We start from the raw sequence: 16,494 nt of genomic DNA, 5'->3' as shown, positions 1-16,494 counted from the left end.
TTAAACGTCTGTTTTTATGTTTCACTTTCATATGAATCAATGTTATAAAAATGTTTATCAGAGCCACACAACAAGCATCGTGATGACAAACTCAGTAAAATTGGGGAAGAAAGATGTGGACACACATAGTCCGGCACAGCCAGATGGAGGTGAGCTGCAGGAACGACTTCTCTGCTGCAGATCAGTAGGCATCAGAGGTATGTGGACGGAGGGAAAAACAAAATGTGCAAAGATCATTTAACAGTTTATGATGTTTAAAACTTACCTAAAGCAATTCTTAAGGAACAACATTTTCTTTATTGTTACTTTATGGATAATTTATTTAATTGTAGCAATCTGTAGAAGAATGCACTCATCTGTTGTATTTGGGCCTCATGCATTTTTTTTTTTTTTTTGTCCCTCCTGATCTTTTGAGTTAAAAAAGAAACAATCCTTTGGAGTAAATACTTAAAATGAGGTCATCAGTGGGGATGTTTTGTTCCCAGCCACCAAATAAAACCTAAATCCTGTGTTCTAATGCTTCGCTTTTATATTTCCACAAAGGTCTGATAAACAAACCAAATATTTTTGCATGCAAAGAGCAGCATCCCCTTCAGTGTGCTTTGTTTGTTTCCACTCCACGGACTTGCTAAATCAGTACAATGCTGTTGCAATTATTACTATCAGCAACCATTTGGAATGATTGGATTTGCTCCAAAGGCTGAAAAATAGACTTAGGGGGTATCATATGGTCGACTTTGCACTGCTGTAAATCCGTAATTAGATAAATCACAAGCTAAGAAAGCCGTTTCTCTGTGCGGTGGGGGGTAAAAGGAAAATGGGCCAATGTTAGTTCAGGTTTTTCTGTCCAGAAAAGTCATTATAATATGAAATAAGCCTTACAGCTATGGACAGCTGCATAAAATAGTTTTATGATCATGACAGCAAAGGTGCTGTCTCACATGGGCTCAATGGATTTCTTAATTAAAATGCTTAGCCGCACACAAAGAGGCAGATAGATTAAAAAAGATACTTGGTCCTTTATAGACTAAAGTCAAGCATGATAATAATTTCACCCATTTAAAAAGAATGAAAAGAATAAAAAAAAACACAGTGGTACAAAGCATTTTTCTTATCAAAAAGAAATTTAAAAATCATTCAATAGTACTTTGTGATGGAACAATAATAATAATAAAAAAAAAAAAAGCACACGTTTTAGAAAGGGATTTTTTTTTTTTTTTTTATCATTACAGTGTTTTTCAGAGGTTTACTGCTTCCAAAGAACTTCCTTTTCTTTTTTTTCTCTTTTTTTCCCCACATTCTGCAAGGATAACCTTCACTCCTAAATAATAACAGCTTTTTTTGCAAGACACTGGAGCACTAACAATTAACAATTCTAAAGAAGGATGAGTCATGAAGATTAATACATATTCTTTATTTTGTAAGGACATTGTAAAAACTGTAAAAAAAAAAAAAAAAAAAAAAAAAAAAATAATCTGTTGTTCCAGTTTATTTCAATTTACAGATAGATTGTCTATTTCAGTTCATCTCTTTATTTTTAGGTCACCTGCAGGCTCTAAAATGCCTCATTCTTATGCCCCTTTTCTCTCCAGTCACTGATAAAAATGAATTAAACAAGGTTGGCAACTTTTCATTCATTCACTCCTGCAATCTCTTCTGAAGCGTTATCTCAACAGACACAATCATAACATGTGGCTATAGTATCAGCGGGACCACGGGTATTTCAAAGTGGCAATAACCCTAGGATTGCTGCATTGATATTACACTTTAATGCAATCTCAGGAGCCAGTGAGCAGCCCAGTTTGATTGGATAATACTGGCACATTGAGCTCTCAGGCATAAATCTTCATTCATGTATAAATCACTCAAAATAGAGCAAGAGGATTTGAGTCGCAAATCCAAAAAATGCAATAACCACATGAGGGTGGAGAAGTCCAATACGCCACATTTCCACATTTCACTGAGCTGTAACTGTTATAGCTCGGAAGAATCCCAGTATAGGGAGCGGGAGATATGGCTGAAGGCTCTTCAAAACACTTTTAAATGAACCAGTCATCCCCGTGATTGTTATGGAGACAGTCAATCAGGAGGTAAATCCAGAGCTTGCCGAGGACACTTGGGCACATAATTAGGAATAAGCAACAACTACATAGCAGTGAAGAGTACTTTTTCGTCGTTTCAACAACACTGAGAAGACCATAGCTTCTGCAAACCGCTGCATCCAGTCAAGTAGTGTCTGGCAGGAATGCTACACTTCAAGCCTTCAAAAGTTTTACTTAAAGCAAGTTTTAAGGGCTTGTCTGAAATTCAAGTCAGTGGTATGATATCAATCTTAAGGCAGTTCCAGTGAGATGTGTAAATGAAATATGGTTGCCTGTGGATTTCAATGCTACGCGCATACACAATTTGAAATATAGCGATCTTTTAATACAACACAGTCTTCATTGACCTTGAGATACGTCCACTATATGACTTTATTCCTTCAGTCTTTTATATTTTATGTTCAGTTACTTGACTTCAAAGCGCTCTTTGATATTTATCTCCTGTAACATCATGCCCCAAATTGCTGGCCCTGTGAGACTGATGAAAGGCTCAAGAAAGTGATGGATCTGATCTATGAAGTACAGTTCATTAAAACAAGGTCTTTATTAGACTATTATTAGAACTCTTATGTACAAAGGAGGTCTGTCTCATGATTGAGTTCTCGATCACAGTTATTGAATTAGAAAACAGCAAAGAAACATGAAGTTCTAGACGTCACAGCAAAGTGCCGGAGTGCCACCCCATGGCTCAGTTTCAGTCATTTGCATATTAAGGTATTGCACGAGAATTATAGCTACTTTTGAAAAAGCAACATTTTTTATCCATTATGTCAAATTTGATTCTCCAGTTCTTCAGACCACAGCAAAAATGCACAGTACAACATTTGATTTCACTTGAGCTATAAAAAAGGAAGTAACATTTCAGAAAAGTGTATTTATTTCTCTTCCTGGAAGAGTTTTACTTTGCAGCATTAACACATAAAAATCCCAACCATAACAGCTTTAGTCTCTTTTCCCATACCTACAGAGATTTCTCCAGATGAACATTTGGAGAAACATGTTAAAATCCAACAGTTAAACTTTAATGAAAGATGCTATCTGCATTAAATATGTAAGAAACTTATGATTTTCTTTCAACATTAACATTTCTCACTCAGCATTTTGAGCATTGTCTGTGTGTATGAAAATCAATTATTTTATTTATTATACACTGGTTGCAGTTTAAAGCTCTGCTCAGTTTATTGGATTTTCCATTAGAATTAATGGAAAAGTGTGCCTAAGCATATATATATATGTATATGTATATGTATATGTATATATATATATATATATATATATATATATATATATATATATATATATATATATATATATATATATATATGCTTAGGCACACTTTTCCAGCTTTTAAATACATATATACCACTTGGTTGGTTTAAACACTGCAAGTGATTGACATGGTAATCACTGGAGAGTTTCCTGGAAAAAAATTCAACTACTTGTAAATGCAGAGCACAGTAAATAAAAAAAAGAAGAAATATTAATGCAGTGCATTTGAGTGTCACCTACTAAGATTATTCAGCCTTGAAGCAGCAGCTTAACATATTCTGGCCATGGAGGTGCATCAAAGCATCCATCATTACAACAATAGCCATAAGATAGCCAGATGCTTAAAATCAAAGTACTCCGTGCATACAACTAATCATCAGAATAAAATACATTAAATATATTTATTTATCAATATATTTACTTGAATCTGCATGTGGTGTCTTTAATGAAAGTTATTTCAACAGCTTTGTTATGTACATGACATTATTGATGTTTTACACAGTTCTGAAATATTAGCAATGTTAAACTAAAGTTGAACAAAAATAATTAAGTACACAAATCAACTTGCAAAATATCTTTAGAATTTCAGCCATGTGCTGTGCCACCATGTTTTTTTTTGCCAACTTTATGCTTTTATAATTTTCTCATTTTTGTCTTCAAGCTGCCTTCAGTCTAGTTCAGTGACACTTTATGAAATAATATCTGGACACTGTATTTGACTTTTTGCAGTCTTCCTATGACTTCTAATCTTGGCCAACATGTACTATCAGACCCCACTCATGTTGCCAATTGTACTGTCATGGTCATACTTCCCATTTTCCAGATCAAAAAAGCTGCTATCTAGTGAAAGCTAAGGATCTTAATGCCTGCTCCCGGGGGGCCTTTTTCCATGCACTGCTTCAGATCTGCTGTATAACTCTGAAGCACTGTTAAAGTCATGAGAAATATCATGTTGTAAGAATCAAAGGTGACACCTATTTCCTTTTTTTGTTTCATGTTGTTTACCAAGCCGGAGCCTCTCCTGCTTCACCATTTGCACAAAAAAGAGATTAGTTTCCTGAGGTGCATTGAAAAATAAATTCACATCCAGACGCGAGAATGAATGCCCACACATTTATTAGTCATTCAGGAACAGCTTAAAATACAACTCCCAGCACTTAAATCCACTGTCCAACTGTACGTAAAGGAAAGGCCAACGACGGCTGCAGGAGCTCATTACCATGCACGTCACTCCTCACCTCAGTGCGCCTTATCGTCCACAAGAGGTCAGACATTAACAGCAGAAGTCATAAACAGTGCAGAGAACACCCCTGACTCTTTAACTGGAGTCAAAAGTTCAGATCAGATGGAGCAGAGCTTCCTCTTTCGTTATGTCTCAAGTTTTGTTTTGTGATGGGAAACTTTGAATTTCCTCGGAACTGAAGACTTTGTATTTAAAGAGAAGATACACCACGCGCGGAGTAGAGTTGTCTGAATGTTTCCTTTTTTTCTGTTAGCTTACATTTTTTTATTCTACACATTTGTTACAAATTATTGTGCCATGGGGTTTCCTCTGTCATTAGTTGTCCCCAATTCCAATTCCAACTTTATTTATAGAGCACTTTAAAACAACACAGTTGACCAAAGCGCTGTACATAATCCCAGGCTCAACAACATATAGAATATAACAGAAGTAAAAATAAAATAAAAAATTAGTCACTCTAACACACAATATATAAAAAGAAAAGAAAAAAAGTCCCCCCAAAAGCATTTAAAGTTGTTTGTGTGTTTTCATCAGTAACAGCCTTGTTGCTGTGTGTCCACTTGGATAAAGTTGCTGGCACGCCTCCTACATGAGAGAAGGCAGGTCAAATCGCCCCCTGATCTCGGATGCAAAAGTCTGGCCACCGGCGCTGTTTCTACCGACAATGTGCGCAACTGAGCTGTGAGCGCACAAACCATGGGAACCGGAGCGGTACTAAGTTATATTCATCCTTATTTTTTAGGCTAGTTATATCACAAAAAGACTTTTCGCTTTGATACTCTGTGCTTACTGAAGCCCAGATCGTTTTTTTTTTTCTTCCACCCCTTTTCTTTTCTTTTTACCCCATCTGTCACTCAACTAGGGAATATTTGAGTGTCAAAGGCTCAAAGAGAACTTGTTTCAGCGGTTTCTTGGATTGACTCGCCCAGCAGTAATGGCCACTGCCAGGCTTGATTATGTTGCTCCGTGGTGGACATACTGGCTGCACAATTTCCCACACTTGAATTTCTTATTTCAGTCGGTCGACAGCACTTTCACGCCGGAGGAGGCGAGCTATCAGCAGGTTGGTAACTGTACTTGTATGTAAAAGAGCACGTTTTTAACTAAAGACTCCAGACCATGCTAAAGAGAAGGAAAGTTGTTCTTTGTAGTTTTTTTTTTTTTTTATATATGAGTATGTATGATGATAGTGAATCGAGTTAAAAATGAAAGTAGTTTTTAATTTTAGTTTGCATAGTAAAAAAAAAAAAAAGTCGGCATAGTTCTGTCTCATGTGTGGTTGCGATATTAGGAAGTAGGAACCCACACTGAACTGCACTTCTCACATGATAACACATGACCTGTATAAAGTAAGTTAACCATGAAGTTTCCCAGGTGATTAAAAGCAACTTTGTATCTTTGAGAGAAATGGCAAACGTTTTGGATTTCATTCTTAATGGTCTTAGACATAATATGTGACAGCCTGCTTTAATATTTTACAGCCAATCTGCAACAAAATTAACATTTCTAACATTCAAGTTGATCGTTGCACACAACCCATATGTTTTTGTTTTTTTTTTCTGTAATGGTTAAATAAAAATTCCCCCAATGCATCATTGATATCTAAAATGTACATGATGGATGCTTGCTAAACAGTTGCTACTTGGAAACTCCCATCTGTTTAGCATAGATCCCCCCCCCCCCCCAGAAATCCACAAATTTCTGTTTACAATTCATAAATTGTTCATCTTTTAGATGCAGTAACTTCTTAACTTGCAAAGTCAAGGATAAAATCACCCCAAAAAGCTATTAGTACAGTAAAGAGGAGAAAAAGAGATGTTTGTAGAGATATGTTTCATTTGGAAGAATGCTTTTCAGAACATCTGAGATGTAATTACTGAAAGGAGTGTCTTATGACTGAATTTTAAAGTGACTTGCAATTACATTCATCAATCAACATATTTTTAGACTCATGTAGTCAACACAGTTAAGTAACAAAAACAGAAAAGCTACCTTGTGCTCAGTGTGCTCATCCTTACACATCCACACCCAGCACATTACTGCACCACACACTGCTACAGCAGAAACAGAGGCAATTTGATTAAACATACCTTAAGATGGAAGAAAATACCAGATGTTGATTCATAGTTGTTTCCACAGCTTTCACAATAGCAATCCATTGCATTACTGAATTGTGCAATTCTTTTTTTCTACATTAATTTTTTCTTCTTCGTTCTGTACTTGTGTCCTCTTGATTTATTTTTGCGTGCAGCTGAAATACAGTTGCTGCAAGTAAATACAAAGTCACACAGAGGGAGGTTAGTTTGACAGGCTTAAATTGAACTAAAACAGGCAATTAAGTGAAGCCACATTAGGAACATTTAAAAAGCCTTTTGTCAAAAAAAAACGCATTGGAAAAAAAAGCTGTACTGCTCGTGTTGATATGAACATGGGGAACAAAACTTTCTTTTATATCAACATATAACTCGTCTCTCTTTTTAAATCCCTGCATTTTTTCTTTAGTTATCAACATGACTGAATGCCAACACTGTGACACGGACTCAGTCACAGACACTGTGGCAATTAGCAGGACTGATGTTTCTGAAATCTGAAAATAACTAATTCTTGGTTTAATATGCTGAAATGTGGAACATAAAGAACAGTCAGAAAAACATTTTTCAAGGTTTGCTTTTTACTGTATAATTGAATTAAACACACTCAGGCCAGTTTTATACAAACATCCTTCTAATAGAATAAAGGATCAATACATTCTGGCTAATGACCGTACAATAGTTGTATTGTGTTCCTCTTTCTTCTTTGTCGTCATGCCACTGTTCCCTTGTTATGGAATTGCATCCAGTGGAAATTGAAGTGCCTACATGTCTAATTACTATACAATGTGTGGAAAATTAGAGGAGCAAGCGGAGCAGCATTGTTCTTACAAAAGCCCTGGACTGAATTGTGACAGAAAACCCAACCAGGTTTGAACTCATGTGGAATGTACACAAAGCCACTTCGAGCTCATCAGCAATGCCCTCCACGAAACAATTAGCAAATCACTGGATTAAGAGTTTGACCTTGGTGCTGATTAAAGTGAGGCAATCCAACTGTGTATCAACAGTTCACAGATGCTTTTATAGGATAGTTCCTTACTCCTTGTTTTAAGTCAATTTACCTGAACTTGAATGTCAATTAAACTGACGTCAGAGTTTTATGTTCTAATTGGTATACCTACTGGTTTAGTGAAAGTGCAAATCAGGACTCATCTTAGCTATATTTTCAAAAAGGTTTTCAACTATGAAGGACATTGTTAGGAAGTGCAAACAAGATATGCCAATTTGACTCAGTCACAGTGTCAACGCCGTGCAAATGGAATAATTAGACACACATGTTGTTATGAAATATCCTTGTTAGTCTCAGAACTTGTGCAATGAAAACAATTTTTGCAACTTAAGTTGAGCTTTTAGCATACCTTATAATGATGAGAATGTAAACCCACAGAATGATCCCAGTAATGTTTTACACTATGTAAATTAGTCTCCATGTGTTGACTTAAATACTGATACCATAGTGATGATTAAAATAGTTTGTTTTTTTTTAAGTTGGTTACAGAGAAACAAAGTGATGAGTTTTTTTCTCAGCAAGAAAAGACTCATCATAAGGGGGAAGTAAGCTTCTCAAACTTGTGGACATTTCTGAAAAAGTATGAGCAATGCTTTATTTTTTTTCCCTCTGAGTAAGATGACTAATTCAGTATGGAGTTGTGGTCTATGGAAATCGTCTAAAATACACTTTTCATGCACATCGTGTCCAATAGCAGGCAATTCCAGTAAATAATTCTTTCTACTGTCTCTACATCAATGTCCCACTGTTTCTCTCCTTCCTTTGGGCTTCAAATATTTTACACACTCAGAAATCACAAGACTGAATGAAAGCTATCATGTCACATGACGCTTCCCTCCCACATCCTTGGATCATTTTTGTTGTTCTTTTTGCCACCCTCCAAGTGCTGTGGTGTCAGTTGGTGGGGAAAATCAAGGTCCAAGCGCTGTTTAAAGACCACAAAATTTCCTCTTATTATTATTATTTTTTTGCTTGGGGAAGCAGTCAGCAGTGATAATGTTGATGATAAGGATGAGACAGCTACACACTAAACCTCAAATGTATCTTTTAAACATGAGTGCTTGTTTGATGCTGACTGGCTGTTTTGACTCAGGAACTTCAAGAGTGATGGTGTCAGCAAGCCTGACACCCTGAGAACAAACACAACTGCTCTTTGTACATTAAATATGCTGACATCTTATTCTAAGGGGGTCTAATCACATCTTAATCATGATATTTTTCTCCTTTTTTCTTCACCAGTCTCTGATACTTCTAGCATGTGCAGGTGCCATTGGTCTTGGGGTGAGCCTGCTGGTTCTGGCAGTATACCTGGTGTGTTTGTGCTGCTGCCGCAGAGACCTGGATGAAGAAACCAAAAAGCCTGATACCTGCTGTGTCACTTTGGTGGCTGTCGTCACTGGTCTCATCATATGGTGGGTTGTGTTCGCTGTCTTGTGAGGTTTTCACACAGATGAAAATAGAATCATTGTGTTGTTTCATATAAAACGTACTAAATCTGTGCTGATGGATAAATCCTATTAAAAATCTTAACCAGTACTTCATCAGACATTTGCTCTCTAACTATCACAACTACATCAGGACAGAAACCTTCACTGAGCAGCGCTGTGTATGTGCTTCCATCCATACATCCATTTTCTGCCACTTATCCAAGGTTAGGTTGCAGGACTAGCAGTGTATATTGGAAAGCCCAGGTTTTCCAGTCCTCAACCACTTCTTCCAGGTTGTCCAGTGTGATCCTGAGACATTCCCAGGACAGCTGAGAGACCTAGTTCATCTGTCCTAGGTCATCCGTAGGACCTTCTCCTGTGGGATATGTCTTGAACAGCTCATTAGGACGTTGTCGAGTAGGCATCCTCACCAGATGTCACTATATTATGCTTCTCTTGGTATGAAGGAGCAGCAGCTCTATTCTGAGCCCCTCCCAGATGAGCCTCTCACCCTAGCTCTGAGGGAGAACCCTGTTTGTATTCCTGACCTCGTTCGTACAGTCACTACCCACAATATGTGACAACAGGTGAGGGTAGGAATATAAACATTTACACATATGAGTAGTGACGCTCAGCTGGCCATGTTTCTCTAAAGCAGAATGTTAACTTGAACTTTTACGCTCTTCTGCTCATTGAGGCGAAGCTTTCAGAACCACATTTTCAGATGTAATTGTACTTTTGCATATGATTTAATACAAAAATTGTCCAAAAATGAAAGAGAACAAATTAGCCCTAAAAAGCCTTGATTGAATTTGTACACTGATTCACTTAAACTTGTGACAGTGTTGGGCTTTAGCCTTGTTAGCTCTCTTTATCCATAGCAAGTTGCAAGTGCAGCAGATGGGGCCTGCTGTACCTCTAAGTGAGCACACATGATGCTATTATATAAGATCTTAACTTTACTATGTAAAGTTAAATCTTATCCAACTGACCTGTTAAGCAAAGATGCCTTGCATAGTCTTTGCTTATAGTCCAAGTCATCAACTCTACACTGTCATGCAGAGTGTTCTCAGTGTAAAACTTTGGAGCAGTTTACACCCATCTTGATTGATCTAGCGTAGTGGTTAGCACTGTGGCCAGCAGGAAGGTTGCTGGTTCAATCCTCGTCTGTGGGAGGAGGCTCATATGGTGGCTTTTCTGTGTGGAGTTTGCAACTTCTCCCTGTGTGTGGGTGTTTTCTCTGGGTACTCTGGCTTCCTCCCACCATCCAAAGACATGCATGTTAGGCTGGTTACTCTAAGTAGTCCATAGGAGTGACTATGAATGGTTGTTTACCTCTTTGTGTCGGTCCTGCTCAAGGTATACCCTGCCTCTCGACAGAAGGCCCCAGCTCCCCCGCGACCATTATTTATGGACCATTAACTGGATGTTTCATGTTGTTCACTGCTCTGCAATGAACAGTAAAGCTTTTTTAAGTCTCGATACGCCATTAAATTTAGAGGTTTGTCTTTTGGTTCAGCTCTCTCTTTGCCACAAGAGACAGGTGATGCACTTTCATTACATCTGGCAAAGCCCCAGTCTGTTATCCGAACTCTCGTTCCACCCTAACATCACAAACATGTTCCTATACGTAAATTCCTCCGTGAGGAAAAGGCTAATGCCAAACTTGGAGGAAGTAGTCAACCCAGCTTGGATGGTCTGAGTGAAAACCAGTCCAAAGGCCAAAATTAACCACACTATTCCTGAGACACGTTGTTTTTTGTTTTTTTTGTTTTTTTTACTTTTTATGGACAAGATCATGAAAACAATAGTTCAGGTCTTGATCGGACAAATTTTAAAGAACATACAAATCTCTGTAAATGTGATCTGAAGTTCCTTTTTATATATTTTGGAAAAGGAAATGATAGTAGGGAGCATTATCTCACCAACATCGTGACGCAGAGTCATGGCTGCATCATTGTTCAGCGATCTTTCTCATTTTTTTCTTGTTTTGGTTGATATTTTTAGACCGATCCATTCAATCAGTTTTATGTTTATGTCGCACTTTTCAAACAGAAATGTAACTCAAGTTGTTTTACAAAGCAGAAACGATGCTCTAAAAAGAAAAAAAATCTGAAATAAAAGGTCTGAATTTACTGGAGCTGTACTTTGGTGTTTTGTGTTGTAGCAGAATTAGTTGAAACTCATGACTTGTTTCAGCCTATTGAGACTCTATGCAACTAATGAATGTCCCTTCATTTTTCTGTAAAGGGCAGCTCAGGTCTTAATGGATGAAGCTGGCCTATAGCAAAGACAAAAACACAAAGAGAAACAAGAAAAATCTTGTTTAATAAGATACTGGCTCATATCAACAGATCTAAAGCCTTTTTCATTGTATTTTTTGTGCCAGTTAACACTGTGTTTACCTTTTGACATGGAGTAAAAACAGAGGTGCAATTATTTAGTCATTGTTTTGTGTGTGTAAGTTTTTTTCTTAAGGAAATTAAATATACTTGTGTTTATTTATTGTACTCTTTGCATGTTCATTTCTTTCATAATCTGCTGCAGAGAGCATTTTGCCCATGCATACCAGTCTCCCTTGAGGCTAAATTGCCCCGTGATGTTCCGTCTCATTGCTGTTTCATTTCTGTGTCATTAGCCCGTCTTTGTCGTTGCTGATGTGTCATTCTGGCCACGGGTTAATGAAAAGCTTACTGTGAAGGCCAACACAGATGTTTTCAATAGCTTCAAGCAAGATTGTGTGGTTTCTTTTCACTAGCTGAATGAGGTAATTCTATAACCATAGCCATGCAGTTTGGCTAATAAGGGCTGACGTAATTGTGTCTTTTTTTTACCTTAGACTTGATGATACATAATATTTTCCCCTTGCCCCCTAATCCTAACCAGAGATAACTAGTTTAGTTATCTCTGACATAAATAAACTGACAAAAAGAAAACAGCAGCAGAAGGCATCTTTCCTCTAATATATCAGCTGGAGAAAGAAATTTGAGTCTGGCTTTCAGATTTATACCGTGCTATTTGTATAAACATTTTTTCATTTTATCCAGAGGCCTTTTGATTGTGATTCTTATTTATTCAATCACAGTAGAGGCGCAAAGTAAGTTAACGAATGATTGGCAAAGGAGATAAATTCTATTTTAATTTTACAAAGTGATATTTTCCTGTTTTATGATGACTGATGGGTTCTGGTTCCAGTTACAATTTCAGCAGATGACATGAACTGGAAGACAACATTGCAATATTTCTCTATGTTAGCCATCTATCCTAAAGGAAATGAGGAAATGACTTTCATAAATCAGTGCATCTCTCTGTAGGGATCATTTAAACAGACGGACATACCCTAACTCCTGAAGAACAAAATCTTAAAATTGGCGACATTGTATCTAAACAGACGTTTGCAATGTGTCACACAGCAAATGGGAAGTGATCCATATTCTGTAGATGATGGGATGATCATGTGTCTCTCAGGCAATTTTTGCAGTGTTGTATCACATAGAATGTTAAGTTTCTAAAGAAATTTTGAGAGTAAGCTAGGAATTTGTTTTTCTGTAGTAAAACAAAAAAAAAAAAAAACCAAAAAAAATGGTTAGAGGACTTTTCACTTTTTCAATTTATTAGTTATACTGATATAATTAGGTTTTCAAAATCAGAGAGTCCACCCCAAACACAGGTCCATACATTCAGTATTCAACTCACTTAGTCTGATCAAGGGTCACGGGGAAGCTGGAGCCTATCCCAGCAGTCTCTGGGTGAGAGGCGGGGTACACCCTAGATAGGTCGCCAGTCTATAGCAGGGCTATTATACATTAATGAAACTTTCTCATTACAAGTTAACAATAATAAATATTTTTCTCGCTTCATTATTTCCTTGGCTGGCAAAACTTTTTCATCCTGTTACGATCAGCTCACCCCAAACACCTCTGTCTGAACTCGCTCTGCTTGAGCTCTACAGTAACTGTGTGACCAGGAAAACCGCACTGATCACTGAGGACTCCTCCTTTCTGTCGCTACTTTCAGGTAGACTTTACAAAGTTCCACTGCCCCTCCCCCCAAAAAAAACATGAATAAAAAAATCTTTCACTCCTTCTACCACAACTATTCTGAACAATTTCAAATAAGCACACTGAGTCACATGGAGTCATAGACTCTTTTTAATGTCAAATATTTTTTTTAATGTTTTGTCGTTCATCTAAAAACTTACAGCAGTAATACATTTCAAACTACTTTAGTAAGTCTTCACATTTCTTTTTACCTTTTTGGTTTTTTTTTTTAAACCTTGTTTGTGTCAAACATTCTGACAGCAGAATGATGCCGTGTTTTGTGTTACTGATGAACATACAAAGCAGAAATAAATTGCTTTATTGATAAAAGGCTCCTCTTTATTATTAAGGATTGCTCTTTATTTTTTACCTCCCCCCACCACCACCACTACTACCCTACCCACAGTGCTATGTGGGTAAGTCCAAGCAAACCAGAGGCCAGCATGTTCCCCAGCCATAACCACAGAAAACCTCACAGACACACCTATCTCACTTCCCATGCATGGAATCTCCAAAGCCCGGTCCACCACCTGACTTCCTCCCACTCCAAGCAGCACCCACAGTAGTGTGGGAAAACACCTCCACTCACTGCCTCTACTCACAGTGTTGCCATTAACTTTACTGAAATATTTCAAAATGACATCCTACTCCTCTGTGTATTATAATATACTTAAATGGTTAAGCAGCTAAGATCAGGATTATATCACTCAAATGTAATTAAAGTTTTACAAATCTCCAACCTTGCAGAGAATTGTGTTATTGTGGTATGTTACCGCAGTCAGCTACAAGTAGAGCTCCACTGTTCACCACTGCTCACGCATGGTGGTGAACAGGTGAGAAATGGAAAGGGATTGTATTGTTCTTGGACATGCTTTCAGATGCCAAACTGAATTCTGATCTGAAGTAAAGATTTGTGTAAATTACAAGCTCCAACTTAAACTGTTTGTATGAAAGTTTTAACTCTAATACTGTATATATGAAAAAAAAACACGTACAGGTATACATACATACAAATACAGTAAGAATATACACAATATATAAATCAGAATTGCTTTAATGAAGCATGGTAGCAAATATTTTTAATTCATTTGTTTTGTTTGAATCCCTTTTTTTCGCAGCTCTGCTGTAGGAGTGGGTTTCTATGGGAACAGCGAGACCAATGATGGGGTCTACCAGCTGACCTACTCGCTTTACAATGCCAATCACACACTGAGCGGCATCAACAGTCTGGTGAGAGAAGCATGTCAACCTCTGCTCTGCAATGCATGACCTCAGCATCATTAACATTAATGTGTTTTGTGGAATAATTTGTATTTGGAGCTCTAATATAGTTGGAATGCTTTGTAAATTCTTAAAGACAAAGTGCAGTTTGATGGCAGGAGGCATAACAAAAGACAACAGATAAGTAATTACAGCTAACAAACTGAAATGGCTTCAGGGTGATAACAGAGGCTTCAGATAAAAACGCTTTTCTTCACTTTAACCGTTAGAAACTGTAAGATTACTTTAGTGAAAATTACCCAAAAAGATAATAGTAACTTAATATGTTTTTTCAATTTAATATAGTCATTTTTAAAATAACTTTGTCACTTGCAAAGTCCTCCCAGATCTTTCTCATGCAGGCAGGACATGAGAACCACAACCTGTTTGCATGTACTGCTCACATGTATGTTCTATAAGATTTAAGATCAATACCTAAATTGATCTATTTTCTTGGTAAATTTCAAAGAATTTGGGGGCAATTTCTTTGTAAGGGTTACATATTACAACTAAAGGATTAAAAGAACAGATGGAAATCAATGCACACAAAAGACAAAGCAGAAAAGCAATACTCAGTGGTACTAATCTTAAGGCCCTCAGGCAGCACAGCTTTAAATCCAGCACAAATCTGTGGCAGAAATCCCTGCATGGTCTTAGGGACATTTACGAAAGTCAATGCAAAGCAAAACGTTTATGTGTAAACAACATCCAAGGCCAGACTTATTTATGATGTACTGAGGTGCACTGGAAAAACATCCTGTGGTCTGGCAAAAAAAAAAAAAAAAAGAAAGTTATGAATATTGTCAGATTTTGTATCAGCATGCTTCTAAAAGACAACATCTGTGGTGACATAAGGGTGCATGACTTGCACAGTTTGCACATGTTTGGCAGCAATGTTTATGCTAAAAAATATAGGAAGATTTGCTGTAATCTAGAAGATATCTTTTTTTGTGGGCCTTGCTTATTTCAGTTTACCATCATCATGACTGTGTAGACTAAGTGTCATTGATCAGCCAATTTGCATTCAATTTGATCAAAAATCGAGATAAGGAAGGTCCAAGCTTTTAAGCAGCTGACGCTCCCAATGTTGGCTACACATGTTGTAGAATTGCAGTGGATTTATAAAAGTACTTTGCTGTTTTGCATTATGCTGCAATTTAGGTATTTTTTTTATCCAGTGAACTTTGGTTTGATGTGCAGAAAATATCCTGTTGATCCAAACTAATTCCACAGATGGGTATTGTCTCATTGGTTTCAGTTGGTGGAGGCAGACAGCGGCCCTTCCAGAGAATGGTTCTGCTGGAGGTTTTCCTTCCAGTTAAAAAGGATTGTTTTTGTCCCACAGTCACGCTCGGCCACATACTTACTCAGAATAGAGAGGAGACTTTGCAGTCTGTTAGTTTCCTCAGCTGGGCAATTGCTTTTATGACTTGACTTATATGAACACAATTATTATAAATTGGACTATTGTAGATTTAACTGGATTCCAGTTTTAGTAAATCAGATTGTATCTGTGAAGTGGGTTCGGATGAGTTTGTTGTGCACTGATGCTGGATAACAGCTAAAATAAAACTGGATATTAGTCAAATATTTGTATTTTACATTCGTAGTTGCTAACTATATTGTACTGTAGCCATCTAAATATATTCTTTTAAGTAAAAATGAAAAAGGGCTTGGTCATTTTAAATGTTTTAAGAAAGAAAACTCTTTACACCTCCACAAAATGATGCGGGAATTTATAAAGTCTTTCAAATTTTATTGACAAAATTACAATGCAAATGATTTTAAGCTTTATTTCTAAACAGTCTCTATTTAACTTAGTGTAACATTTCAGAGGAAAAAGAACAATTTAAACCAACCCTATCTCCTATTTTCCCACCGTCTTGTAACAAGTCATATAAGTTAATATAAGTTCTAAATCCTGAAGAAATGACAAAGATGAATTATATAGTCTTATGTAAATATGTAACCATGCGACAATGACCTTCCTCCTTCCTCTTCACGAGGACTTTGTGGCTATATGGCTTTTGCAAATTTCTCAGTGATGCACC

At 37.0% G+C, this 16,494-nt stretch overlaps 1 protein-coding gene across 1 annotated transcript in view; it reads left to right on the top strand.

The window, feature by feature from the left end:
• The first annotated feature begins 5,545 nt into the window (after positions 1 to 5,545).
• Positions 5,546 to 16,494, top strand: part of LOC306765293 (protein tweety homolog 2-like) — a 32,401-nt gene continuing 21,452 nt past the window's right edge. Inside the window, exons 1-3 of the mRNA XM_079252705.1 lie at positions 5,546 to 5,677; positions 8,956 to 9,128; positions 14,302 to 14,413. Of these exons, the coding sequence (XP_079108831.1) occupies positions 5,549 to 5,677; positions 8,956 to 9,128; positions 14,302 to 14,413 (414 nt within the window). The 5' untranslated portion in view covers positions 5,546 to 5,548. The remainder of the gene's footprint in view (positions 5,678 to 8,955; positions 9,129 to 14,301; positions 14,414 to 16,494) is intronic.

This window comes from Telmatherina bonti (assembly GCF_933228915.1).
Source record: "Telmatherina bonti genome assembly, chromosome: 14".
Lineage (NCBI taxonomy): Eukaryota > Metazoa > Chordata > Actinopteri > Atheriniformes > Telmatherinidae > Telmatherina > Telmatherina bonti.
Note: the sequence above shows the minus strand (reverse complement) of the source record. Positions and strands in the feature narration are given on the sequence as shown.